The 27,805-nt window shown below is 44.0% G+C and overlaps 1 protein-coding gene across 1 annotated transcript; it reads right to left on the bottom strand.

Moving 5' to 3' along the window:
• Window positions 1-1,391: 1,391 nt before the first annotated feature.
• On the bottom strand, window positions 1,392-26,164 carry LOC143522377 (connector enhancer of kinase suppressor of ras 3-like). The gene is made up of 24 exons (XM_077016112.1): window positions 26,107-26,164; window positions 20,315-20,478; window positions 17,521-17,720; window positions 17,221-17,308; window positions 16,771-16,812; window positions 15,919-16,038; window positions 15,772-15,831; window positions 15,435-15,503; window positions 14,761-14,907; window positions 11,413-11,531; window positions 10,997-11,190; window positions 10,655-10,741; window positions 9,189-9,484; window positions 7,810-8,010; window positions 7,487-7,540; window positions 6,085-6,121; window positions 5,707-5,876; window positions 5,265-5,338; window positions 4,662-4,733; window positions 4,232-4,293; window positions 3,944-4,044; window positions 3,278-3,479; window positions 2,976-3,157; window positions 1,392-2,785 (listed from the first exon to the last, which is right to left on the bottom strand). Exons 1-24 carry the CDS (start codon window positions 26,156-26,158, stop codon window positions 2,561-2,563), a joined length of 3,018 nt encoding a protein of 1,005 aa, XP_076872227.1. The 5' UTR covers window positions 26,159-26,164; the 3' UTR covers window positions 1,392-2,560.
• Window positions 26,165-27,805: the final 1,641 nt, after the last annotated feature.

Below are 27,805 nucleotides of genomic sequence, written 5' to 3'. Positions count from 1 at the left end.
CGGCGCTGCAATATTTTTGGGCTTCTTTTCATTGAAGAAATCTCCAGATAAACTGCGGAGAGATGTAGGAATTTCTGATTTCTTATTTTTGTGTCCCTCAGTAACCACTACACAGATGTACATGGTGGGATAGTCTGTTACACAATGCTAGTCTCCACCATATGAATCTCTGTAAAATCTCACAGCAAAAACCCCAAGGTAACAACGGTAGGTCTTAGGAGATGAGGGACCCACAGGTTTGGCTCTTGCTGTGAAGTGGAGGGAAGGTTGGAGGTTTTCACCTCGTGGGCCTTGCAGGCTGTTCCAGCATGGCTCACGACTACACACTCACTGTGAGGAAAACGCAGCTTCCGATCTTTGGCACAGGTCCAACTGTACATTTCTGCAAGCCGGCTGAAAGGTCCCGTTCTGACTCACTCACCTCAGAACTAGAAGGGTCGAATTAGTGAAGGAATAGACCGTCAGGGTGGTTACAATTAAGATTTAAACTTGCGTGAGGCAAAACATCTAAAGGGCATGAAAAAGGCCGGATGAACAGCAGATATCCACCCCACCCCATACAAATATGACTTTCTAAAAATAGGCAATACAGATTCCAAAATAATCTAAATGCCAAGTATTAAAAACTCCCAGAAGATACAAGTACACATGTGAAGGTTCATGTGCCCATTCATCTTCTGCGATGTGTGTGTGTGTATACACTTGCAGGGCATGAGTGTGTCAAGGGAGGGGCTATGAGGAGTATAAACCTCTTCAGTGCTAAGCTCATGTTTCTCTACTCATTCCTAAGCAGCGCACAAAGCCCTGACAGAATTATGGGCATTATGGGTGAGACTACTTTAGACCAGCTATGATGCTATGGAAAGTTACTATGTAAAAGTCATATAATTCACGTACAGACGTGTGCTAAATGGCACTATGGCTGTGCTAGTCTGGCATGGTTGCAGCGCACATATGTGAATTTCCACTTTAGAGCTGCTGGAAAAAGCCAGAGGGCTAAAATCATCCTTAACTGGATTTTGTCTTTTGACCAATGACTCGGAAAGGAGCAATTGCAATTCGGAAAGGAGCAATCACGTGTAGGCGCACACAAACACACACGTTTATGTTTACATGTATAACTCTATAGACTACATCTATATGCTGTGTCAGACAGCAGCACACTAGCCTGCAGCAAGATTAGCCAGTTACAATAGATGAGTTCAGTAAAACAGTTACTTTGTTCCTCCAGGACACTATTACACACGTGCAACTTCCCACTGATAGATATCCTGAACTATTGAAGAAGATATTCTGCTCCAGGTAAGAGCTATATGGGGAGATTGGAAACCATGTCTATTTGATCAGAGAATCCCCACTGGCACAAGCGTCACACTCCAGTGACCCCAGTCATATGAGTCTCATGCACCTCAATGTTTATGGCTTCCCTGTTCTAACACACCTGATTAAGCTCAACATGTGGGCTAAACGTCAGGGCCTTGATGGGTTGAGGCAGGGACAGCACTGCTCGTTTAAATGAGTCTGAATCGCTCGTGTAGGCACAGGGTCATTGTTTAGCATACAGCACAGCGCCCTCTGGTGGACATACGCTCTTCTATTCTCATTCAAATCAGCGGATCGACAGGCAGCTGAACTCTTTTTGCTGCTATGACACAAAAGGCGGCAACAGATGGCCGAGCATGGTCTGCAAGTTGGTGCCATGCTCTCGTGCGTTCTATTGATCAAATGTTTGGGGACTTCTGGGGTATTCATGGGCTGCCTTTTCATCAATCACTGCTCACACTCGCAGATGGCACCCCGTGGCACTAATCTGCTTTGTGGGATGGCCTGGAAGAGAATCAGTGTCTGCTTATCTGTTTAAGGGTTTCCTTTAGAGGTTAGTTCAGATCGCTGACTTGATAGTCAGAGATTTGTTAAATGTGCATTTTGTGGAATGATCATTTAATAATTTTACCAGCATTAGATTTACTTTACTGGTTAACTGGTTTTTAAAAACAAAGTAAAGTTTGAATGAAATCAGAAAACCCAAACTCCCCATGCAACATAAGCAATACATTAGATAATTATATACAGCATTAAATACATGCTTTAAAAAAAAAACCCAACAAACTTTACTGCTAGAAACTCCTTAAAGGAGTGTCGTCACACAATCCAGAAAAATCTAATTGAATAGCCACAGAGAAAAAATGTGACAATCACATGAGGTCATGAGGAGGACAGTGTTTCCTTTTCTAGAACCAGCATTTAACACTAAATGCCAGTATGTCACTTATGAGACTTAACAATTTCGGGGCATCTATAGACAAAGCCATCGATTACTTTACCAAACAGTGTAAAAACCGATATGCATATCAATGGTTTAAATGGTCAATGATCACATCACAACCAGTTCGACTTAAAACTATATAACATAAAACCAATAACATAAAAAAACAATTAAAAAATCCATAAGCAGGGTGTAGAATAACTTGGATCGTACAATAAAATGAAGCCCAGGTGTGTCATCCATGCTCAGCGAGCCTTCTGTTTCCACTGGTACAACGGGGACAGTCATGGGCGCTCACAGGCTTGTCTCTGCATACACCGTTGGGGGGAGGTTCTGCGGCTGCGCCCGGCCGGACTGGCTGGACGTCAGATCCGAGGTTCCCTCTGCCGGCGCTTGTGTCTTCTGGCTGATCTCCTCCAGCAGGACCACGTTAGCTTTCCGCCACTCTCGGTACTTACCGGCGTCCGCAGCCGAATCAGCTAGCGCCTGTTCTATGGCCAACAGATCCGCCTCTTTGGCCTGAAATGCAACACACACACACACACACACACACACACACACACACACACACACACACACACACACACACCTTTCTAGCATTTGTGAGTTACATCTCAGCATCTTAATACTGCCATCTGCTGTCGACCTCAGACACCGTCTTGAAGTTCAACTTCTCATTCCGAGGAGGAACCCTTCCCCGCGGCCGCACCTTTAACGTGCTGTTGAGGGTCCGAACCAGGTGCAGCTTCTCATTGATGGCGTCGTCCTTGCAGCGACGGATGAAGGAGGACCTGTAGTCCCTTTTGGTGGAGGGCTGCAGAGCTCCGCTTGGGGACAGGCTGGCTCTCTTAAGATGGAGGTACAGCATCTCCAGCTCGTCTGACGGAGGCCCTTCAGGAAGGAGGCACACGGTCACGCCATGAAAAACGGATTCCTTCTCGCGGCTCTGCGGCCGATGTGAATTTGCGTGCGATGCGTGTGCAGACTGTAGCGTCCTGGTCGCAGACTCACGCTCCTCATCGTGGTAGTCCTGAAGGTGGCCTGGGTTGGTGTGCCCGCTGAGGGAGACCTGTGGGTGGAGCGTGTCGGAGTTGAGCTCCAGCCACGACTCGCTGTCTGAACTCGGACACTCCGCGTCATTACACACCGGAGACACCAGGGGGAGCATTATCTGGCACGGGGATGAACTGGACCGCGGAGGAGAGAGGCAACCCTGCAGAATAAACGCTTGGCTTATTTATCATATTTCATGCAAGTACATCTGGACGAGCCAGATTTCCCCACAAACTATATTAACTCACAACAGCATCAAATCAATCAGTTTGTATTTAGACCTTTTTACAAAAGGCATGATCATAGTTTTGAAGGTGTCCAAGCTCCCAGTAAGTATGTATCACTTCCAGTATCAGTTACGTTTAAAGTCCTCTCAGTCAAGTTTTCAAATGACTCTAGAAGAACTACAAAAGTGAAGTGTGACAAATCTTGAAATGCGTTCAACACTTTCTTTCCGTTTTATGGGGTTGTTATAGTAAAAAGCTGTAATTATAGACGGATTTAATCTGTTTGTGTGCAGTTAAACCAAACCATGAGAACCAAAGAACATATTAAGCTAAATGCACAAAAGAATAACAACTTATTTCCGTGGAACAACTCAAATGTGTAGATCATACTACTCACATTAATGGAGTTGGCACTTAGCTCTTCAGTGTACTGGGCACCGGCTTCTGCTGGTGTATCTTCCTCATCGTCCTCATCATCACTGGCTTCACTATAGCACTCTAAGTAAGCGTGCAACACACACACACACACCGTGATGCAAAGGTGTGATCAGTGACTGGTTTGTGGTAATCTGGTGCGCAATGATGCATTTGAGCTATATATAAACAAATCAGGCTACTAGGAACAGAAACACTAAACACAATGCTACACTAATTGCATATGCATACAGAACATTGGTATCTCTACCTCCAGTGACTGCATCTGTAGGCTCCTGTTTGCTAGAAGCTGCAGTGAGCTTGCTCAACCACCTGTCACCAAAGACAGATCCCAGATCAGCCTCCGTGCCACCCAACCCCACTGGTCACATTCCGAGCTCCTCCCTTCGATTTGATATTCCTAGCTTCAAACGCTTGGATAGCGTCACATTTTTCCTTTACACCTCTATCAACTCGCTGTGTTGTAGCACCCAGTTTGGGGGGGGGGGGGGGGGGGGGTCAGCTGCGAGGTGCATTTACAGGCATCACAAAGAGAATAAATGAGGTCGCTACCTCCCATGACTGGAGCGCTCGCTCGCTCACTCACTCGCTAATATCGTCATCCTCGCGTCTGCCGCAAACAGCCCCTGACCACAGTAAGAAAACACACTCTCTTCCCCATCCTGCTACTTCACACTCACTTGTGCATGTCTCTTGTGTTCTCGGCTGCAAAGAAGAGTGTCACAACTTGCAGGCGGCTGGCCTTCATCGCACTGTGACAAAGCGGAGGAGAGAAACGTGTAGAAGGTCAACATCCGACAACGCTCTTCAGAGGCAACGTGTGACCTCGGTAATCATCCAGACAGAACCGCTTTGGTGCATTAACTGGAGGTGGGAGAAACTACGGCGGAAAACACATTTTCGCGCACGTTTCCATTGATTCGTTTATATTACAACAATATATGGTAGCTCTGTCTAGAAAGGAAATAAGAGGAGTGTTGTTAAACTATGTCTTCACCAGGCTATTTCCTGTGGCTGGGGGCGGTGGTGAAAGCAGGTTATTAGAGCAGATGTTAAACCACTCTGAGATCATTGCAATACAACAGAGTCATGAGGACTGCTTATGCTGCTTTGAAGAATAAAAAAAAAAAAACATGTTATCAGCATAAGACCAAAGAGCAGAATGTTACTACAACAGTGTCACCATAATGCCACATTAGAGATATGAATGTTAAATTAATTAGAGGAACCCAAAACAGTAGGTTCACATGTAGAAATGACTCATATTATGATAAAGTACTTACTGCTTCCTCTTACACTCGTGAGCCTGGTCCAGTGTGAACCCTTTCAGGCTGATGTAGCCCTCCGCTTCCTCAGCCTGGAGGCAAACGTGAAGATGCAAGCACAAAATAGCCACAATCTGCAACTGTGAAGTTAACATCTAGTGCTTCACCAGCAATACGCTGGAGGGATTTCATCTTTTGAACTAGAAACAGCTCAGAACAATGAAACGGCTCTTTTCAGTCTGATCCAATCCATAGCCAAACCTGATCGATCATGCTTGAACAAGAGTCCCCTGATAAGTTGAAGTGATTGCATTATTGTGGTAATTATTTACTGCTCTCTCCAGAGTCGTCACATTGGAATTAAAGCTACATACACTCAAAGACTCTCAAATAAACCAATCTAAACCAAGGACACTGGTATTGGCAGGAGGGTGAGAGAGAGAGAGAGAGACTGACTCACCGATACGTTAGTGTACCAGTACAGGGAGCTGCTTTTCAGCACAAACCAGTACTTTTTCCATTTAGTCCCCAGGAAAGCCCTGCTCTCCTTCTTCTTGTACATCCAACCCTGACAGTCCACATGGCCAAGATCTTTTACAGACACCCTCCTCCGACTCATTGCAACATTGCCTATCAACCGTAGAACAAATGCAAACACACACACACACACACACAGCATGGTACAGTGATACCGTGATAAGTTGTCACGAGGGGTGCAAGACCATTATTATGCACAGGGCTGGAATACAATTACCTCTGCATAGGTTTTTAGTTGAAACGCGTAGGCTGTATTAAGACAATGTCGATAATGCAACACCACTGATGTGGCTCTGCTTACCTGGACCTTTTGCTGTGGGAAAGTCTTGCAGAGGGAGCTTGAGGAGATGAGAAAGACAAACAGAGGGGCTGGGTTGTTTTAGTAGAGCCCCAGAGCAACACCGCCATTAGACCACACGACTCACAGAGACAAGTGTAATGAGACAGACTACAGCTTAAGAGACCACGCACGCACACACACACACAAACACACAGACCGACAGACAGAGAGAAACACACACACACACACACACACACACACACACACACTTCCCCTCCCACACACACGCACACAGCGTTGATTCCGCTAGACCAGGCGTACTCAACTAAATTTGTCCGCGGTCCAATTTTGGCAGATACCTGTGCCCTGAGGTCCGGTGCGGCGGGGGTGGCGAACGTAAGTTGTTGAGCGGGGGGGGGGGGGGGTACGGTGCGCGAACGGTGGAGGCGTTTATACTTTCACGAGCGTCACTGCAGTGTTCTCCGAAACGATAGGCGTTTTGTCCGAAACGATATGTGGTAGAAACACCCCTCAAAACAGGGGAATGAACATTTACCTGACCAATTTTAATGTTGCTATATGTTTCAGGTTTGAAAAGTGCTGGAATTTAGGTTAAAGTACTTTAAAATGCTTGAAATTGTAACTACTTGGTTTCACAACAAATAGCTGTCTGACTGAATAGTTCTCTTGTATTAGGTTAACAAATACGAGCCTCTTGTAATTCCAGGACGAAACATGAGAGAACGTGAAGACGTGAAGATTGGGCGTTTTTTAAATAAACAACCATTAAATAATGTGATAAAAAGCGAATTATTTCGAGTATATGTATAAATATTTAACTTAATTATGTTTAACATGCTGGGAAATATTGAAATGGACCTTGAAAGTGACGTACAAGTGCTTTAATTCCACCTTATAAAGGTGTATGAACCCTGAAAACGTGACTTTGTTCATTGCGCTGAAGCGCGGCGCAAAGTTACAAAATTCGAGAGATGCACGACCTCTCGAACCGACAGCGCGCGAGACACTCGCGCACACGCGGAGCCACAGCGATTACGTCATTTTCGCGAAGCGTCAACCAGGCAGGCTTGTTGTTGAGCGGGGTGGCGAACGTAAGTTGTTGCGCGGGGGTGGCAAACGGAACACTCGTGACGGAGTGTTTTTTCTTTATAGCCCTGAAATAAATGCTACGGTTTTGTTTTGGTCCGTATCCAGTTAATCAGGAATGAGATTGGGTCCGGACAGGACTGCGTTCGGGTCCGGATCCGGACCGCGGTCCGCCAGTTGAGTACCCCTGCGCTAGACGCTTAAGCAGCACGAAACATCTATTCAGAATGGTTCACCATATTTCCAAATGCTGAAATGAGGTGTCTGGTTTCTCCACCATGGCCTGGGTGGAGGGCCTGATCACTTGATTACTTACAGAGTCTTCCATGCTGGTCACCCCTGCAGTCCTTAAACGGGAGGAACGCAAGTTCTGCAAAAAAGACATGAACACCCTTAGGGACAGGGGCTTCACCAGAGTTACTGCAAATAGGATGTCACTGATTAAACTGTAAGCTAGATTATTACAGCCTGCTAGAAAAGGTATAAATAAAACTACCAGAGTTTGAAGGTAACGTTTGCTGCCGAGCTACTTGGGAAAACAAACAAACCAAAAGGGAAGAAAACCAATAACAACAGAACTTTTAAAATATCGATAACTAAGGCTGCGTTGGCAAACATGGCGTTAATGATTTAGCTTACCCGTAACCAACACTGGAGTACGTGTAACTGCCATGAGTACGTGATGGCTCCTTTCGTGGACATTATAAGGACTATAAAAACATTTGCGTCGAATTGGGTCAAAATGAAAATGCACATGACGTTATGATTAGCATGATTTAACCAGTTAGCGCTTGTAAGTATCGCAGTGTACTGGTGACCACTGAGCAAATCTCCACAATGTCATTATCCGGCGGTGTGATGAGTGTGCTGGACCCTCTTTCACTTCATAACTCAGCTGGTTGAACCACACAGGCCTGTTCAATGTAGTCTGTACCAACACAAGATGTCGCTGCTAAACTACGACGTAATGTGAGAAAGTTTGACAAATAAACCTCAACACCAGCAGGGATTTAGAATTAAATTAGTTCTTTATTCATTTAAACTCTGTCATCTACATGGTAATGGTAACAAATGCACTTTCCAAACCTGCGTATTTATTTGCCCTTCAGCTTTCAATAATAAGTGTGTGTGGAAAAGGCCACTGTTAAAGTATGAATGTAGTGTTATGGGGTATAATATTTTTATATTAAGAGTAATTAAATTCAATTTAAATTGAAAGCCTTTAGGTTATTGCATATTTAACATTTAAATTTGTTGTAAACCCACTGTATCGTTATTTTGTTGGGCCATATAACTCTTTCAGCAAAGCCACTTGATGAAAACACAGTAGTCATATAAAAAAATCCACAATTAGTCATTTACATTTTACAAATACACAGTTTAAACACACTCCCATATACACATTTTCTGTCATGCTGTGCACACACCTAAGTTCTTGTGGAACAGTTTATTGTGCATGTTTTCAAGCTTTCTTTTAAACTCCCATGACCCTGGTATCACCTCAGAAACAAGGTACATAAATCCAAACGTAGTAAAAGAAGCACAAAAATGATAAAAGATGCACATTTTGAGAAGCCAGATCCCATCAATATGCAAAACAACAATAACAACAAAAAGAAGAACACAAGAACACAACAAAAAACCCTGGACCAACACAGAAAATATGCACAGTAAGCTTTCAACACAAATTATAAATAATGAAACCGATTTACGGAAGCAAAGGGAATGCTTTTAAATCTGTGATCTGTTCCACTCTATTGTTAATGCCACAGTCTGTACTGAGCGCTTCTTGAGAACTGTGATAATACACGAAATCCAAATTACGCACTGTCCTCATCCACTCCTCAGATCTGACTCCTAAGAAGAGCGTTTTGTGCCAAACCTTTTAAAAAAACAACCTGAACCAAATCTATAATACTGAGTGTAGTCGGCTGACACAGTGAGATGGTTGACCGAAGGCATTACGAACAGCAGCAGTTGCGTACACACACAGGCACGCGCTGAGAGACACCGCATCAGTGCGTGAAAAGCTTGAGTCTGGCGAGCCAATGACTGAGCAGCGACTCTGACGGGGGACGTTTGGACCCGCGGGCCGCGGGGGCCTTGCTGACCACCGTCTCCTGATAGGGCATGGTGGCGCTGTTGTGCAGCTCAGCGTTGATGAAGCACTGGCTGCCGCGGATGTGATCGACACCCCGGACCAGCTGCCTCTCGCCCACCGGGGGGCGCCGGTACGGTACAGGGAAACTAGGGCCCTCCTCCGAAATGGCGGTGATGCGCTCATTACTAAGATACCTGTGAAACACGTCCTGACCTGAAAGACAGAAATGGTGTTAGATCCTTCAGGCAAAAAACAAAAAAATTATAAAAGAAAACACAATATGCATGGTATTTGCACATATATAATAAAAAAAAAAAAATCTATATATTTACTTACACAAACATGTGTTTACAACCCAGATTAAATGTTTATCATTTCTTAGGTGGGATGTGACAGTAGCTACTGTAGATTAATTTAAAGATGTATATAATATACATTTTTTATGACTAAAGAACACACACACACACACACACACACACACGCACACACATACGCTAGACTGTGTAAGTCATTTATGTAAATTATTTCCATAAGAAGTCATTTCAAAATCATAGTTAACAGCTCAGTTTGTTTCATCTGATAAATGATCACTCCTTGTTCTTGGTCCTGGTGACCACCTGCAATCTGGGAGACACACTGACTGTAGGACTCTCCCATTGTAGGACTCTATCACTGCTATATATATATATATATATATATATATATATATATATATATATATGCATAGTTCTTTGTATCATAAGGTGTTTGCTCCTAAAACAGAGTTAGGAGGTTTTTTTTTGTGACTGTCATGTCGTAACAAGGGCAAAAAGGCACTGGCACAATGGATATGCCCTTAAGAACTACTATAGGTACACAGGCAATGACCAAGTTGGCCAATCCGAAGCCTCCAAAAGTCAGTGCATCACTTTCTGGAATGTTCCAAATGAATTAAAGAGACATTCAACTTGATGCATGTAAGCTTTTGATCCACTGGAAATCTAACAAAGTAAATATAGTGATGCTGAGAAATACGTCCATCTCTTATCAATTGTTTTAGTATGACTTTCATGTGGACATAGCAGATGCCCTGTTTGACTTGGCAAAACAAATGTATGAAATTATGGATTTGTGAAAAAATGTGAGTTAAAATGTTTTTAGTCCAGGTGGATGCAAACCTTTATCCTCTCTCTCTCTCTTACGTCTGGAACACTTTAATAAATCCATAACACATAAAATCATATTTATGGTGTGATTGGTCCCTGCCGTGATTACTCCCATACATACATGATGCAGGAATGTGGCACGTGTAAGCAGCGTTAGACCTGCTGCCAGATGATCATTGGGCGTGCGAACTAAGCTTACTTTGGCACAGGTTGAAACACAAGCAGGAATTACACCTACCTTTCCTTCCCAGAGCCCACGGCCGGCCAGAGGGATCGGACAAGCCCAGGCAGGTGTCCGCCGGCATGGACACGGGCCGAGGCCTCCCTGTCGCACACCCACAAAGACACAGTCAATCACAAGGACAGAGTCAGGAATACCGAGAGCTGCTCTAACATCTATCACCAACTATGCTGAGATAATGCCTGTGATTTTTATGCACCAATAATTTGTGGTCGTAAACATAAGCAAACGATAAGCTAACAAGCTGAATCGGATGTTTTAAAGCAAGGAAAATTGAAAAATATGTAGTGCATATTCCCAATGTTTGTAAAAGATTAAAATGGCTATTCTGGCACTGACCTCTAGAGGGCGTGCGCTGTCGAAGTCTAGCCTGTGGAACAGGGACCTCTGGTGGGCAGACACTGATACCAGGCCTGCTGGCATAGTCTGTGAGATTAGAGCGTCTTCTGGCTGCCCGGTCCAGAGATGAGTTGGGTGACTCAGAATTCTTAACTCTCATTTTGACAACAGTAGATGTTTTTGACTTCTCTCCTCTGGAGACATGAATAGAGAGACCAAGAAGAATGAAAGTATTAATGTTATGGCAAGGTCAAAGAATGCTTTCTAATATTACACTAGGTATAATAACCCAGAAATTGTCTCGTTTTAAAAGGCAAGGTGCTACACATGGGAAACACCTGTTCTGTTCTCCAGAAAGGTTAGTCTCCACTTGTTGAAATCCAGCAGCAGTAGCATCTGGAGAAGGAGCCACTTACCGTGGGGCATATGGCATGACTGGGGGAGGGGGAATATACAAGTCCAAAATGGCCGGCTTCTCTTTCTTAACACAGGAGCTCTCCACGGGGGTTTGGGATGACTGTCCAAGAGGACTGCTCTAAAAGAAACAAAATCAAAACGAATTCAGGACACTGATTTAAACAGAGAAACATAAACACATATAGCTTCATAGGTAAAGTTAGTTACAATTCAGTTTGTCAGTTTGGCATTCACTCTGTTAGCAAAGTTACAGAGGCATTAGTAAGTTGCTAAAAGATATAAAGCTGGTGTTGGTGTGTCATTCACAGACTTGGATCTGAAGAGCCACAATAAACCAAATCCTATTTCTAGAAACAGAATCAAAAACTATTTCTTTCTGTGGTTTTTAAGTCCATTTTTAAAGTTTTTATTTGGTGCTTGCTTATCTCACACCACCATTTATTATTATTATTATTATTATTATTATTATTATTATTAATAATAATAATAATAATAATAATAATACTCTTTATTTGAGGAACACCTTTCATACATACAGTACTGAAACGATTCAGGGGGACAGGCGTGACGCAAGTGCAAGATAGGACTAGTTTAATAAAGAAACAAGAAACAGACTAGACAGACAAAACTATTGGGTACACTAACATTAGCTTAACAGAAACATATACAACGAGACGGCCAAACTGAGCAACAACACAGAGAGGAAACTAATAAATACAACGAGACCAAACGGGAAGCTGTAAACAGACACAGAGTAAAACTGAGACAGATAATGGACACAGAAAACACATACGGGGAGGTAAACCAGAGCGAGGGCAAGGAAGACAGAGGGATGCACTTACTAACAATGACCGACACGGAGGACTGAAACAGAAGGGAAGATATACACTGAACAGGGGAGTGAAACGAGGTTCAGGTGTGGCCACTAACGACGGGGCGGAGCAGACAGCACAGAACTGGGGAACTAGGCGGGACCAGGGAGGAGGGCGGAGCTGGACGTAACAAGTACATGCAACTTAAAGTACTTTACAGAATAAATAGAAGAAAACAAACATAATTCAATAATGTAATAAAATGACTGGAAATAAATAGATGACCAAAACATCTATTTCTGTTCTTCTGTCATCATTCTTTTTAGGGGTGGTCAGGGTCTGGTGGTTTGGGAACTGGTCTTGTGACCAGAGGGTCATGGACTTGATTCCCAGGCCCTAGATCATGACTGAAGTGCCTCGAGCACTTAACTCCAACTGCTCCACTGGCTAGGGCTGCCCAGCACTCTGGACATGTGTGTACCACCCTCCCCTAGTGATCATGTGTGTATCACAGCCCCCTAGTGATCGTGTGTGTATCACAGCCCCCTAGTGTTCATGTGTGTATCACAGCCCCCTAATGATCGTGTGTGTATCACAGCCCCCTAGTGATCGTGTGTATCACAGCCCCCTAGTGATCGTGTGTGTATCACAGCCCCCTAGTGATCATGTGTGTATCACAGCCCCCTAATGATTGTGTGTGTATCACAGCCCCCTAATGATCGTGTGTGTATCACAGCCCCCTAGTGATCATGTGTGTATCACAGCCCCCTAATGATCGTGTGTGTATCACAGCCCCCTAGTGATCGTTTGTATCACAGCCCCCTAGTGATCGTGTGTGTATCACAGCCCCCTAGTGATCATGTGTGTATCACAGCCCCCTAATGATCGTGTGTGTATCACAGCCCCCTAGTGATCGTGTGTGTATCACAGCCCCCTAGTGATCGTGTGTGTATCACAGCCCCCTAGTGATCATGTGTGTATCACAGCCCCCTAGTGATCCTGTGTGTATCACAGCCCCCTAATGATCGTGTGTGTATCACAGCCCCCTAGTGATCATGTGTGTATCACAGCCCCCTAGTGATCGTGTGTGTATCACAGCCCCCTAGTGATCATGTGTATCACAGCCCCCTAGTGATCGTGTGTGTATCACAGCCCCCTAGTGATCATGTGTGTATCACAGCCCCCTAATGATCGTGTGTGTATCACAGCCCCCTAGTGATCGTGTGTATCACAGCCCCCTAGTGATCGTGTGTGTATCACAGCCCCCTAGTGATCCTGTGTGTATCACAGCCCCCTAATGATCGTGTGTGTATCACAGCCCCCTAATGATCGTGTGTGTATCACAGCCCCCTAATGATCGTGTGTATCACAGCCCCCTAGTGATTTGTGTGTATCACAGCCCCCTAGCAATCGTGTGTGTGTATCACAACCCCCTAGTGATCGTGTGTTTATCACAGCCCCCTAGTGATTACGTGTGTATCACAGCCCCCTAGTGATCTTTTGTGTATCACAGCCCCCTAGTGATCGTGTGTGTATCACAGCCCCTTAGTGATCGTATGTGTGTATCACAGCCCCCTAGTGATCATGTGTGTATCACAGCCCCCTAGTGATCGTATGTGTGTTTTCACTACACAGATGGGTCAGCGTGGAGGACTAATTGTGATTGGGGTGAAAATCTCAACTGGCAACCTAAACTTTTAAGAAAAGTTCCTTTTCTAACCAATCAGCATAACTACTACTATAATACTATAATTCTATATAATTCTACTGACTGATTAAACTGATGCTTTAAGTAACTAGATTATTGAAAACTGATGTGTATTTCCCCACAATGCACATTTACATTATTGACTTAAGGGAACATTTGTTTCCTTAAGCTAAATTGAGAGGTTAAGCTATTTAAAAAAGGGTGTGTGGGCATTGAATAAGCCTCATAAAAGTGGGAGTCCTGACATTTGCAGCAGAAGCCTGGATAATCAGCTTCAAGCACACGTCCTGATAGCACCCAGATGGAGGAACCTCAGTCACGTTCATCCATTGTTTCTGGACTTCATGCGTTGCGTGTAGATATGTGACGTCAAGGTCGGCTTTGTTTGAGGGATGCGTCTGTGCAGGCGTGTCTACGTGTTTGTGATTGTGGAAGAGATTGGACTGTGTGTGTGTGTGTATGTGTGTGTGTGTGTGTGTGTGTGAGAGAGAGAGAGAGAGAGAGAGAGAGAGAGGAAGAGGGGGAAAGGAGGAGATATAGGTGGACTGATGATATTCGATGTGTGTGTAGACTCGTTGCTCTTTGTGCTGCACACGTAGACAGCAGCCCATCGGCACACAGCCTGGGTGAAGGTGCCTGTCTTTTCTTGACTGAGCAGTACAATGTCATGGTGCACAGGGCTTGAAAACTGTGCAAAATGCCACAGCACGAGGCACCGTATATCACTCTACAAACAAGAACAACTCTGCAACAACAAAGTGCATGTAAGGTCTGTTAGCATGAGGGAAAAGGGCCTATTCCCCCTGCTCCTGATGTTAGATATGCACCTGCACAGCGTGTGGCTTCCAACGCATGTTCTTCAGTGGGGCGGGGGTGAAACTGCAGGTTCCTGAAGGCCTCTTCTTCAGCATCAGAACCACGCTGCCAGGATTCTCCCTCAGCTTTGCCACCAGGTTCTTCAACTGCCAGCCTACCTGCCACAGCCCAACACACCTCCCATGATGTAGTACTATTACTGCATCAGGACACCAAGACCATCAACAAACGCTCAGTTGCTAAGAGTGGATATGATATTAACCTACAGCTTAACAGGCTAATAGCCATCCAGTCCTAACCCTTTAACCATAATGTCATAATAGCCAAAGCTTTAATGGAGACATTCTCTGAAATCTACAAAAGAGGTCATGTTAAATTTGATAGGTTAATCTCCCTTGTGCCACATATAAAGCTCTACAGAACACTCTCACCTGCTGCACATGACCCTGTCTGCACATGGCCCTGTCTGCACATGGCCCTGTCTGCATATGACCCTGTCTGCACATGGCCTTGTCTGCACATGGCCCTGTCTGCATATGACCCTGTCTGCACATGGCCTTGTCTGCACATGGCCCTGTCTGCATATGACCCTGTCTGCACATGGCCTTGTCTGCACATGGCCCTATCTGCCCTGTCTCCTTCGCTTTCAGGCAATCAGAGGCTCAGATTGGCCACCAGGACTCACCACTGTCTGTCGGTTGACCTGCACCACCTCGTCCCCTGCATGGATCCGCTGAGTCCTGTCTGCTGGAGACTGTGAGGAAATAAAGCCAAGCAGAAAGTGAGAAAGAGAGAGCTCATGAGCAGAGGTGCGAGAATCAAAGGCTCCACACGTAAGAGCAGACTGGCGTAAGAGTGTGTAAAGTCAATTACTGAAGTACTGGAAGTAAAGTACTGAAGTACTGGAAGTAAAGTACTGAATTACTGGGAGTAAAGTACTGAATTACTGGGAGTAAAGTACTGAAGCCTTTAACATTTGAGAGTGAGATGGAGTGGGTTTGAGATGGAGCAGTTTTACTTACGTTTTCTGTGGTTCCAGTGATAACATGCAGCCCATCATACGTGGACTTAATATATATTCCCTATGGAATAAACAGAAGAGAACCATCATTTGAGTCACTTGTGTGCAGTGGTGATGTTGGACACGCGCGGTGGACGGAACCACTCACGAGGCCTTGTTCTGGGTTGATGTTGTCGATATGGACCTCTTCCAGACAGGCTGTGCGGCTCTTCGAGGGGTCAGAGGTCATCCTCATAGTAGCGTCACAGATCCCAGTTAAAACTCGGGCCTGACGGTGACAGAAACGATCACTTTGTAACATTTTCATGTAGCTTATTACTATTAGTTAATTAATAAATGCCCTGTTGTATGAAAGCAATATCACACTGAAGGACAAGCTCAATATCAGCACGGCTGAAACTCGTCATAGGTAGAAGACCGTGTTGAGATTCAGTATAAAAGCACACATGTGATCATGCATAATTAAACTATAAAATTTATTAAATGACATAAAGAATGAAACATTTCTTTTCAGGACGTGAAAAAGTGTCATGACATTGGTCCGAAAACCTGCAACCCGAAAATCGCTTGAATCTGCAATCGTCTAAACACAGCACTGGTCAGACCTATAAAAGACGCTGCAAATTCATACGGTCATGGAATCCCTGGAATTTGAACTAGGGTTAACAAGGTTGGCCACAGAGGAAAAGCGTGTTGCTAAACTAAACTCGCTGTGCATCGAGTACGTGATGAACTCCACAGGCGGACTTGTCTAACACAGGATGTTTAGGCACAGCCCACAGGGCAAAAACTTCCTATTTCAGTGCTGATCAGACAACAGAGCAGGACATACATTCCAGCTCGGCTTTTCCTTGAGAAGAACAGGAGGCTAAATCTCTGCCTTCAGCGCAGTCAGAGACGCAGGCTTGTTTGGATGCGTGCTGCAGTTGTGCAGGGCTGTTCGGAATGTAGCTCACGCACTAGAAGACTTTCCATGAGAGTGGTGGGGTGTCGTACTCACCACGTCCAATATCTTCTGCTCCATTTCATACAGAGTGCAGTCCTGTAATTAAAGGGAAGGATAGTACTTAGATGCTCTGACCCATAAGTGTTTTGGTGTATGCAAAAAAAAAAAAAAACATAGCAAGGCCAAACTTTGGGAAATGAAAACATCGCAATTAAGATGAAGAATTTCATATACATTTGTAGCGCATGCAACAATGCAACAAAGCAACTGCAGAAGCAAAAGCATGAAGAGTTGAATGAAGGCATCCATGCACAGTTCCAGAGGTTCTGACGCCCACATGAACTCAAGAACAGCCAGGTTACATGGTAGACAATGTTTAAGCACCAGGATACACGGTAGACAGTGTCTGACCCTGTCCAACAATGTTTCTTGCTAAAGTGTATAGCATAGAACACAGAGCAATCCATCAGATGCAGGGTGCAAAGGGAGAGTGCAGGCCCACACCTTCTGCACGGTGGTGGTGAGTTCCAAACACAGGTGGATGATCTTGTTCCTGGTGGAGGTGAAGTCACTGATGCCTCTCAGAGGAGTCCTGATTGGTGGAGAGAAGAAGTGGCACAGGCGAAGGGCCACCGAAAAACATTAGCGCCCCCGAGGAATGTTTCGCGTCAAGCCCGTGCAAGTACACCAGAGCGATGACGGACGAGTCAGAATGTCGGGCGGAACATCGACAATAATTCACCACTGCAAATTCATACAGCGAATTTGACTGTTGTCTGAGACAACGGCGTGATGTTCCTTCACCTGTCCAGCCAGGCCAACATGCTTTTGGCTGCTCCTATCAGCTCCACCACAGCTGTGAGGATCTCGGGTGGTTTGTGAGAACTGCTGGCCTCATGGCAAGGACTCTTCCTCCTCTCCAAAGCACGATTCTGCATGTTATTGGTAGCCGCCTTCATCTGGCCAGTTAGAGTCCTCAGGATATCAGTCTCCGCCCCGTAGTTCTGCAAGTCAAAAAAAAAGAACTGTGTCAATCTTTATGATAAACTCCCAACTCATTAACGGCTAAAATCAACCAAATCGCATCGCTGCCGGCCCCCTAGTAATCACTAGTGTGTGTGTGTGTGTTCTCACTGCACAGATGGGTTAAATGCGGAGGACAAATTTCGATTGGGGTGTAAAAACCACAATTGACAAAATATGGCACATTTCATTTCACATTTCATTTCACACGCATAGCTGACTTATCGAAGTCTAAATCCTTTTCTGGCAGGAACTGCTTAGCATAATCTTACATTTATGTGTGCATTAGTGGCCTAAAGCAAACAGCCTGAGGTTAGTAACGCCACGTGACAGCAGGCAGAGCCACAGGTCATTCTCATGACCCCTGGACTTAAGAACGTTGCTGCATTCCATTCCACTAGAGCGGTCAGCGGCAGGGCGGCCACACGGTCATCAGCTGACTTCAAACGAACTCCTCCGCCCCGCCGCTCAGACCTTCCAGACGAGCAGCGGGAGGGAACCCGATGCCTATCAGCCCAGGTCCGACTAAGACCGTCTGCTGTGAGGCGAACGCAGCACTGTCCTGGGTGAGACTGTGTCTGCAGCAATGCAGTCACGCAACTGGACGGACCCTTCAGGACCACAGACCACCCCACCCACACACACACACACACACACACACACACACACACACACACATTCATTCTGTAAGCTGTACAGATGTTCCGCTTCATTGAAATATGTACCTTTCTGCTGCAGAGAGGAAAGCCGGATGAAAGGCAGGAAGGTGTGAATATGGTATAACTTGTTATTTAGGCCAATAGTACTTTCAGATTACTGCGTGTTGCAATGTAACTGTATGCTGTTTGCTTTCAAAGCAAGTTCTTATTTTGGAGTAAAAGTGGACAAAAAACCACTTTAACTTCAATGACTCGAATTATGGGATGGAGAGAAGGAGACGCCGTGCGCCTTCCCCTTTCTCACACAAACAGCACCGACGGGCCGGCAAGCCACACCGGCTAACACCAACGGACGGAAACAGCAGAAACAATGGCATGACATGTTTTCCTGCCTTTACACAATGTGTGTACTTTTGTGTAGGTGTGCCTGTATGTGTGTGTGTGTGTGTGTGTGTGTGTGTGTGTGTGTGTGTGTGTGTGTGTGTGTGTGCGTGTGTGTGTGTGCGTGTGTGTGTGTGTCACACACATTTGCTTGTGACCAGGGTGGGGGGTGGCTGACAGGTGGGTGGGTCGGGTCTGTTTCCTGCCGGCCAGTAGATATCTTCCAGAACGTTCCTCCCTGGAGCGTCTCATTCGGACACACAATCTCGCTCCCTTCATGAGTTCCACCATGAGCCTGTCATTTCTCATCCAGCTCCACACTGCTAATCCCTTCTTTATATTTTCCAAACCTTTTCCTGGCTTCTCCCCAGAGAGAACGTGAGCTTGTGAGCATTATGACAAAACATTCCAAGGTATGATTTCCATCACATCCACATCATAACTAGCTCCAAAATCTACTGTATATCAATTGTAGAGTCACGGAACAGACCGAAACCTAGCGGTGTGTAGTCAGTCTCTTCTAGGGGCTAACAATATACAAAAATTGTATGAAATGTATGTAAAAACAATCAATATAAACATTGTTATCAAGGGCTAACAATATAAACTTAGATCATAAGTTTATATACAGTAAATTAATAAAACATCACTATTTAAGTACTTTACTGTATTGTGGGGGGGGGGGGGGGGGGGGGGGAGATTACACTTCACTGCTGAAACGACTGTACATTCACACTCACTGGGACAACAGCGTTTCATAATGCCACTCATGCCTGGTGTCTGCATCTCTCCTTGTGCAGCCCCCCCCCCCCCCCCCCCCCCCCCCCTCTGTCTGTCCCCCCCTCTATAACCCCTCTACTGAGGCCTGTTCAGTGTAGCTTCATAATAAGGAGTCAGCACCGATTACTGCAGACCTCTCCAAGCATAGAACGCCCAATCAGGGCCTATTCACACCGCATTCAATACAGGCACAAAACAACCGCGTACACTAGCGATAGAAATCAGCACAAGCCCTCTATACACACACACACACACACACACACACACACACAGACACACACACACACACACACACACATACAGAGGTCCCAGTGAGGTCCAGGCCACACAATGCATGTGCATGAGTAAAAGTGTCCCTCTGGCCTCTTGTACATGTTCAAGTGTGAGGTCCATAAATCCTGGAGAGGGAGGCAGAGACTGAGCCCATGTTGGCAGGCCCCAGACTGAACTCACAACGACTGGAGGCGGCCGAGGACACAAGCACGCAAAACGGCACGAGGAACAGAAGGGGCAGAGAAAGGGAGATGTAGAGAGAAAGCAACAGAGAGGAGGAGGCAGCCGACTGGATATGACGAGGGAAATCCCTACTTTCCTGCCCACTGCTGGCCTCCATCTATGAATCACATCCTACAGAGGGCACAGTGCGCATTTTAAAAATCACAAGACAGCATTTTTGCCAGTGAACCGCGCTGCTGTTCTTTATACTGCGAGGAAGTGGAGATGGGTCCGCCTCACTGGTGACGTGCGGTACTGACCAGCGCACAGAGCAGGTCCACGGCTTCCAGGATGAGCTCCTGGTGGCCGACGCGTCTCACGGCCAGCTCCTCCAGGTCTTGGTTGGAGATCTTCAGCAAGTGCTCACCGTCAACTTTGTGTCTCTCGAAGTTTGGGACATACTGTTGGAGACTATCATCCAGCCCTGAGAGAGAGAGAGAGAGATAGTGAGAGAGAGAGAAAGGGGGGGGGGGGAGAGGAGAGAGAGAAAGAGGAGGGGGGGCATACAAAGAGGCTCTTTCAGTGAGAGTGTTGACAGATCTGCCTACTTTGACACCATTTGAGAGTTACAGCAAATACTGGAATGCTAAGCCAATAGCCCATATTTACTCTAACCCAGAGAGCTCCTCCCTGAGAGAGTTCTTGGGCTCTTAAACTAAGTGCAAGCCAAAAAAAAAAAAAAAAAACCTACACAGGCACTGTATCACTGCAGTTCACACTTATGAGGTCAGGCAAACACACACACACACACACACACATGCAGACACACGCGCATACACACATGTAGAAACTGTAACTGTTCTTTCATACCATGCACTGAAACACGTTTTGTTTGTTTCCTGTGAAAGAGAACAGCTGACTCCTATGCTCCCTGGGCAGAAGTGCCTTGTGTCTAAATTATTCTGTGTTATCCATCACTCATCACTTTATAAAACTAATAACCATTAGTTGGCTGCTCTTATTTGATGGGTAAAATAAAAAAAAATCTTGATTGCCACTTTTTAAAAATTGTTATAGAAAAGTGCCATTATAACTTTTTTTACAGCTGGTACAGGGAGAGTTTTCCATTGGGACAAGTGATGAGTTGGTAGCATTGGGACGGATCAACTCTTCTGCTATGTATTCCAGCTCAAAGTGTTATTCCTGGGTGTTTGTGGCATGGGGGAGGGCACCTTCTGTCTGCTGCACTGACAGAGCTTCTTTGTGGGGGGTGGTATCTGTTTCTCCAAATCAAAGAGGCAGAAGGAGGTGTGTGTGTGTGTGTGTGGGGGGGGGGGGGGGGTGCTGATGTGGGGGTTTAGGGCAAAGGGCAAGACTGTCAAGCACCCCCTCTTTTCAACAGCAAGGGACAACAGCTGCATTCTCCATCGTCTGAAAGAGAAGCGTGGGCTGTCTGACTAGTACCATTAGAACTGGCCACTGCCGTTGCTTTGTTGCAAATGCATATGCTCATTTAGTGGAAACACGAGCAAAAACTACGTGATCCAAGATATTCGGGTAGTCTGATTAAGACATTTGGTGTTTTAGGCCTTCTAGGTTAATGTATTGAAGTGTCACAAATGGCAAACAGCATGCTAAATGCTCACAGCCAGCTGAGATTTACATGCTAATTTAGTGAAAGTATCATTGAAACAAAGCACAAGCTTTCAAAGAATCCAGCATTTACGGAGATGACCAGACTTGTGTGTACACTCTTAGGCTACACTGTATAACCTTCCCAAGAGATGAGAAGGAAAGGAAACTCAAGTGTATCTTTCCATAATAGCATTCCTAGCATCTAGCTTGGATTGGCTCTTGGCTTGGGAACACACTTCAAAGCAACAGGCATCCGTGAGGAAATGTGGTAGGCTGAGCATCAGTGCCGTGTGCTTGAGGACATTCCATTAACTGTGGTGGCACAGTGTTCAAAGAGCCAGATTGTCACTATGACAATCATGGAATGATCACATTAGCCATTAGCATACGCTAGATTAGTGTCTGTTACCATAGTCACACGGTAAAGGATCACAACTGCAGCCATCCACATGAAATCTTCCTGAAAGCTGATTTGAGTTTTTGCAGTTCTTGGAGCTATGGTGTGAATAACCAGCCATGAAAACTTCATTAATCATGTTAATGGGAACACAGTACTTCAAAAACACAACTCATTAAGTCAATATTATGTAGCATATCACATTTATAGTCTTCTATTATAATAATATGTGACTGAAACAATGCATTTGTTAGTTTTAATGTTAAAACTAAAACAAATTGTCTAAAATAATTTAAGTATATTCTGATTTAGCAAACACTGGCAAATTAGTTAAACTTAAATAATATGTTAGTCTGCAGCCCACGGTATCCTCACAAAGCATGACTCAGATGGGATTGTGTTACTGTGTGAAAACATTTAGCTTCTGTTTGTTTGGCTAGAGGCAGAGTTAGCTGTGTAGTGGGGCCATATTTAGCTGCAGTCTGATCTAACATGGCCCATTACCAGGAGCACGTGTCCTGTTGTCTGGGCTGTGAATGAGTGGATTTTGGCTGTTGTCAGCATTCCAGTGCCCGGAGGGGGGCGGCACCAGGGGGAATGTTTACCCCATCACCCCACCAACGTGAAGAAACAACAGCAGTGTGCAGGAGAGAAAGGGAGATGATAAAAAGCATTTAAAGGGACTCTTTCTCAGTGGCTATCGCATCAGTCTTGTTCACAGTTTTTCAAAGAGGGTGATAAAATAGAGTGAAAAGGCCTTATAGTGTGACATAATCAAAGAACAGAGACGTGGTGTCTGGGACGCCCCGTGAAACCCCCACGAAAGGTCTAGCACATGCGATTTTCCTGCCTAGTTTGGCAACTCCTACAATGTGTTCCTGGACACTGACCAATGGGATTGCAGAGTGTCTGTCTGGCGCTAAAACGAAAGAGGGATGCTGCTGTTGGCGGAGTCAGGTGGAACACCGAAAGGGTCACCGAGCCATGGCAACAACCCCAACCCACGCTGACCTTTCCCTGACATCCAGTAACAGGACCGCAATCATTTATTGAATTTATTTTGAGAACACAAACTGTCAGCATCACACATAGCACTTCTGTAGCCATTACTGACTATTTCTTGGCCCTCTTCCCCAATGACCCATGACCTTGCTCAAGAACATGATTGTTCAGCATCAGTTGTATGGTGTCACGACAAGAATTTATGGCACTATAATCGCCTAATCTGACATTCTAACTAGGCAAAAATAGTGTGTAGTCTGATCCTAGCATCACATTGAAGTCAGAGACACAGACCCAGTTTGGGCCCACCATGGGGAACAATTTTAAATTTGCATTTTAGGGTTATGACAGACTTCTTATTCGCTTTGTAAAGGGCGTTTCATAGGGCTAAGATCTAGGCCCACTTAAAGCATTTATGGATTAGCCTTGTGTTATACAATTTTAGGGTTCCTAATGATTCTATATAGAAAATCCTTTTCAGAAAGATACAGAACATTAGGCAGCTCACCATTTTATGTCAAATCCTGGTTTAAGCTGTCACTAAAGGGATCTACAGACCTCCAATGGCACCTACCAGAATTGTGACTCTATTGTTTTGAGTCCAGGACTTTTTATTTTCCACAGAAACTTTTCACCCAATGTTACACTAACGTGCTGCTGCTGTGTACATTTGTTTTGTTTATGATCTGGAGCTGATGATAAACTGGCAACTTTTATACCAATGGCGATGGGATCGTAGTACTGTTTCTCATATAAACCACAAAGAGTCCTGCTTAATAAAACAGTAGATGATAAACGAGAAGATGAAACCATACCGTAATGGATTGTGGTCTGCGTGTCCAAGGACAATCACTGTCTACACTGCTTTCCATTAAAACAGCGACTGGGGCTGCATCTCCTGCAGTTTCTCTGTGGCATGATTGGCTGGACGGTGCTACTCAGCACTTGACTGGTGTGATTGGAGATCCTTTGTTTATGCGCCATAATTGCACCTGCCAGCAGAAACATGCTGACATGCCAGCACATGGTGCAGCGCTCACCGGTACCTGCATTACACTCTAACTTACCGCAGTGTGTCCTCACCATATTCTTAACTTATCTTTGTTATGAAACCACTATATAGAGGGTTTTTCACACGTCATTGTTTTTTAAATGAACCAAACTCTGGAACCAATAATGTAAATAGCTGTAACTGACAACTGTTCTTTGACAATGTTCTTGGTTCTCTTTCTGGTCCTCTTCGGAGTGGACGAGATTCTTCAGGACACAGACCCTATCTGTGAAACACTGAATTATGCATAGTGCATTCAAAATGGAAATGTTTTATGCCGCTGTTATTTGGTTTTGCTACATTTTCATGAAGCGTATGAAAAGAGTTCCTATTGCCTTCTTATAGGACTATTCATAGAAATTATGTCTGGGATAGCTTTAACAACGATTCCCAAGATAAGCTTCAAGCGTGTGTGGAACACCAACCTACTTACAACATTCAGTGAAAAGGCAACTCAAACAGAACTGACATACAATACCAAAACTGCTTAGACAAACTAAAGAGGAGACAAGTATGGAGGAGACATGGGTCGCTACTGAACCACACATTTCCACGCATATACATTGTTCTCAAGTTGTTTTTTTACCGTGAAGATTGTCATTGTGTATGCAAAACAACCTGTGGCTACTTTGTTCACACGGTACAAATGAAGCAGACTACCATCTACATATTGTGGATCAAATAAACTGAATTCAGTTCAATTTGGGACCCATTAAGAGGGGGTTGTGTTTGTTTGGCATGTTCGCATGTGCAAAAGAAACTACGGTTCTGCAGTCTGAGACCCAAACTGCCTTCGACAACTCACACATGAATCAGTAAAGGGCTTGTAACTGATAACTGTGGTTGGTTTCAGGTGGATAGTCAAATATTGTTTGTCAAATATTGATTACTACCCTACTACTCCCAGTCACATTCATTACTGCCATGGACCAAAGTTCAGTGAAACTGCATTCACTTGTCATATTGCATGCTTCACAATTCACTGCATACCTACAGGTTCCTTTGGCCATTTTATGTCTCTCAAATGTCTCTGTCTTACTGTGGTCACTGGATAAGGCGCAATAAATGCTAAAACATTTACAGGCGGAATAAGAAAGAATGCAATCTGAACAATCTACATGTCCTTTATCTTTACACTGTGTATTTCTTCTTTGTGGTTTTTTTTAAGTCCAAACAGCCTATATTACAAATAACTCTACATTACCTGCAATCAAAACAACAGAACTGCAACATGTGTTGAACACATCTTCAACAGGTCTTCAACATCTTCAACATAGAGCGGGTGCTCTTCAGGACCCGCTCTATGACATTCATAATATAATGCTTTACTGTACTAGCAGAGGTAGAATAAGCTACTGAGGCACCTAACATAAAAAAAACAAAAACTTGTGTATATTGTGTGCTTTTACTATCCCTCTAATGGCCAGAAAAGGAATTGGACACTGATACAGGTAAAAAAGAAAAGAAAAAGGTTTCAGAAACCTGACTGCGACTGCAAAAAACATTATACAAATCATTTATTATTGTTTTTTTTATATATAATTTACACTAATATGAAAATCCCAACTGGTATTACTCCAGCAAATACTCCAGTATTTACATTACTGCGGCTCACCATGTGACATTTACCAAAGCTTGGCACAGAACACACTGATTAATCCGTATAATAAATTTCATATATTTACTGATCTGAGAAAACACACTGCAAAAGACTGCATGGTCGCGAGCGCTCGTTAAAATATATGGACGTAAACGGAAGAAGAGTCAGCTAAATACTTCAGCGTTTGGGAGGAAACTGTTGTGGAAAAGATTATAGGCTAATTGTATAACTTGTGTGATTATATGAAACAAATAATGTTATTCAGATAGTAACCACTATTAAAGTAACTAGTAAAGACATGTTTTTGAATATATCTCCGTATTTCAAGAATAACAATAATCTTTTATTGACGTTTGCGCTGAAAAGTTTCGCAGCCGTTGTAAACAGTGTAATTACTGAGGTAAAAAGAAGTATTTAAGTATCATACCTCTCATCCAGACGATAACCTGGGTCGGTGACCATTTTGATATTGGTTCCATTTTTCGCCTGAGGCAAAAAAGTTGATCACTTAAGGATCTATTTCCTCACGCGCGTTTTCTATTGTCATTGCAAAGAAACATTAATAAATAGCACACATCCAGGCTACTAACAGGCTCCAGTAGTTCTGTACACGTCTGTCCGGAGTCGCTCACTAACGGCCGGGTTCGGTTCGACGAGCACTGAGACTCTGCAGAAGTTGGATGGGCGGATCTTGTTACTTTGGAGCTAATTGCAGCGAAAACCGCTATTGGGGCGGCGCTTTACATTTAAGAGTGGACTGTACCTGACGCACCTTATGGGAGACAAAAAACACCTCACAAAGTCGTTTTAATTAAATACACACAACAGAATAGAATTCATGTCACAAGTATAACACTTTATCACCACATGTAGACTTGTCTCCGAAGTTTAAAGCTGCTGTAAGCGAATTGTTTTAAGCACATAAACTAGTCTCATCATGAATTCACTATGACTAAAGTTGCTCTGAGAAAGAAATAAAAGTTCTTGGTCATTATCCTGGGCACTGTAATCAGGAACTAAAATGTTCAACGACAGCATTAAGGAATCTTCTGTACAGTCTACTTGACCTGTGAGTGACTTACATGTGCATGTGCAAGCAGCATATCGAGGGGTAGATTCATTGATAATTGATAAGAGGTAACATTATGGAAACCGGATCCATAAATGCATCACTGTGAAACGTGTGTGAACAGACGGACCTGTATACAGAGAGCGTTACCCTTTCATATACTGTAAAAGGAAGTTAAAAATAGAATTAAAGGGCAGAGGACTCCTTGTTCTCATTGTATTGTTTTCTGGACACATTTGTAAATGAGCTTGTGCTGGTAAACAGACAAAGCTCACTGTAATTTGTTGGTGGAATTTAATGCATTTAGTCAAATCATGTATTGATGATGATTGTTGCTATTATTGTTAAGCTGGTTTATGTTTAGTGCAAATAAACAGCAGGAAACCACTGTTGAACCAAATGCCAACATTTTGGCCAGTCATCAAAGACACTTGGTAGACTATATGGTAGACTACATTGCCATGTTAGTATGACAACAAACCATAAAGAACAAAATAACAAACCCCTATGAAAAGTCCCAACACAAGCCAAACAAGAAATACATCAATATATGGCGCAAACCTCTCCAAAAACACAGACACAGCACCAATAACAATTTTTATAACAATAAACAACAATAATAGATCGAATTATTACATTCAAGAGAAATCTTTGAAAGAAAGCAATTAGTACATTTAAACATTAGCTGATTATAGGAAGCACAAATATTTTGTAACAAATAAGGTAGAAGATTCAAGAAACACACTATCAGTATTCACATGACATACATAAGAATTGGCCATCACTCAATGAAAAAGGTTAGTATAAAAATATATATGCGTTGCTTTATTTTAAAAAATGTCAAAACGAACAAAGTTATTATACAAAAGTTATATATATATATCTACTGCCCCCCCCCCCCCGAATAGAGGAGTTTTTCAAATACACAGCCCCTCTAACATAGCCGCTAGACTAAAACCTCCACCACTGGCACATGCACTATAGAGAATAACCAGACTTTCTACATCACTATCTGGTATAAGATTAAAACGGTTGAAGCCAGTGACAGCAGCAACAT

The sequence above is a fragment of the Brachyhypopomus gauderio genome, chromosome 9 (genome assembly GCF_052324685.1).
Source record: "Brachyhypopomus gauderio isolate BG-103 chromosome 9, BGAUD_0.2, whole genome shotgun sequence".
Lineage (NCBI taxonomy): Eukaryota > Metazoa > Chordata > Actinopteri > Gymnotiformes > Hypopomidae > Brachyhypopomus > Brachyhypopomus gauderio.
The sequence above is the reverse complement of the archived record's forward strand: the minus strand, read 5'-3'. Positions and strand labels throughout refer to the sequence as shown.

Excerpts from the sequence above, each read along its gene's own strand:
- LOC143522377 (XM_077016112.1), bottom strand. The coding sequence starts at position 26,158 with ATGGAACCAATATCAAAATGGTCACCGACCCAGGTTATCGTCTGGATG. Across the intron at positions 9,485-10,654 it reads GTGGGCTCTGGGAAGGAAAG|GTCAGGACGTGTTTCACAGG; the intron begins GTAGGTGTAATT and ends TCTGTCTTTCAG. Across the intron at positions 4,045-4,231 it reads TACAGATGCAGTCACTGGAG|AGTGCTATAGTGAAGCCAGT; the intron begins GTAGAGATACCA and ends ACGCTTACTTAG.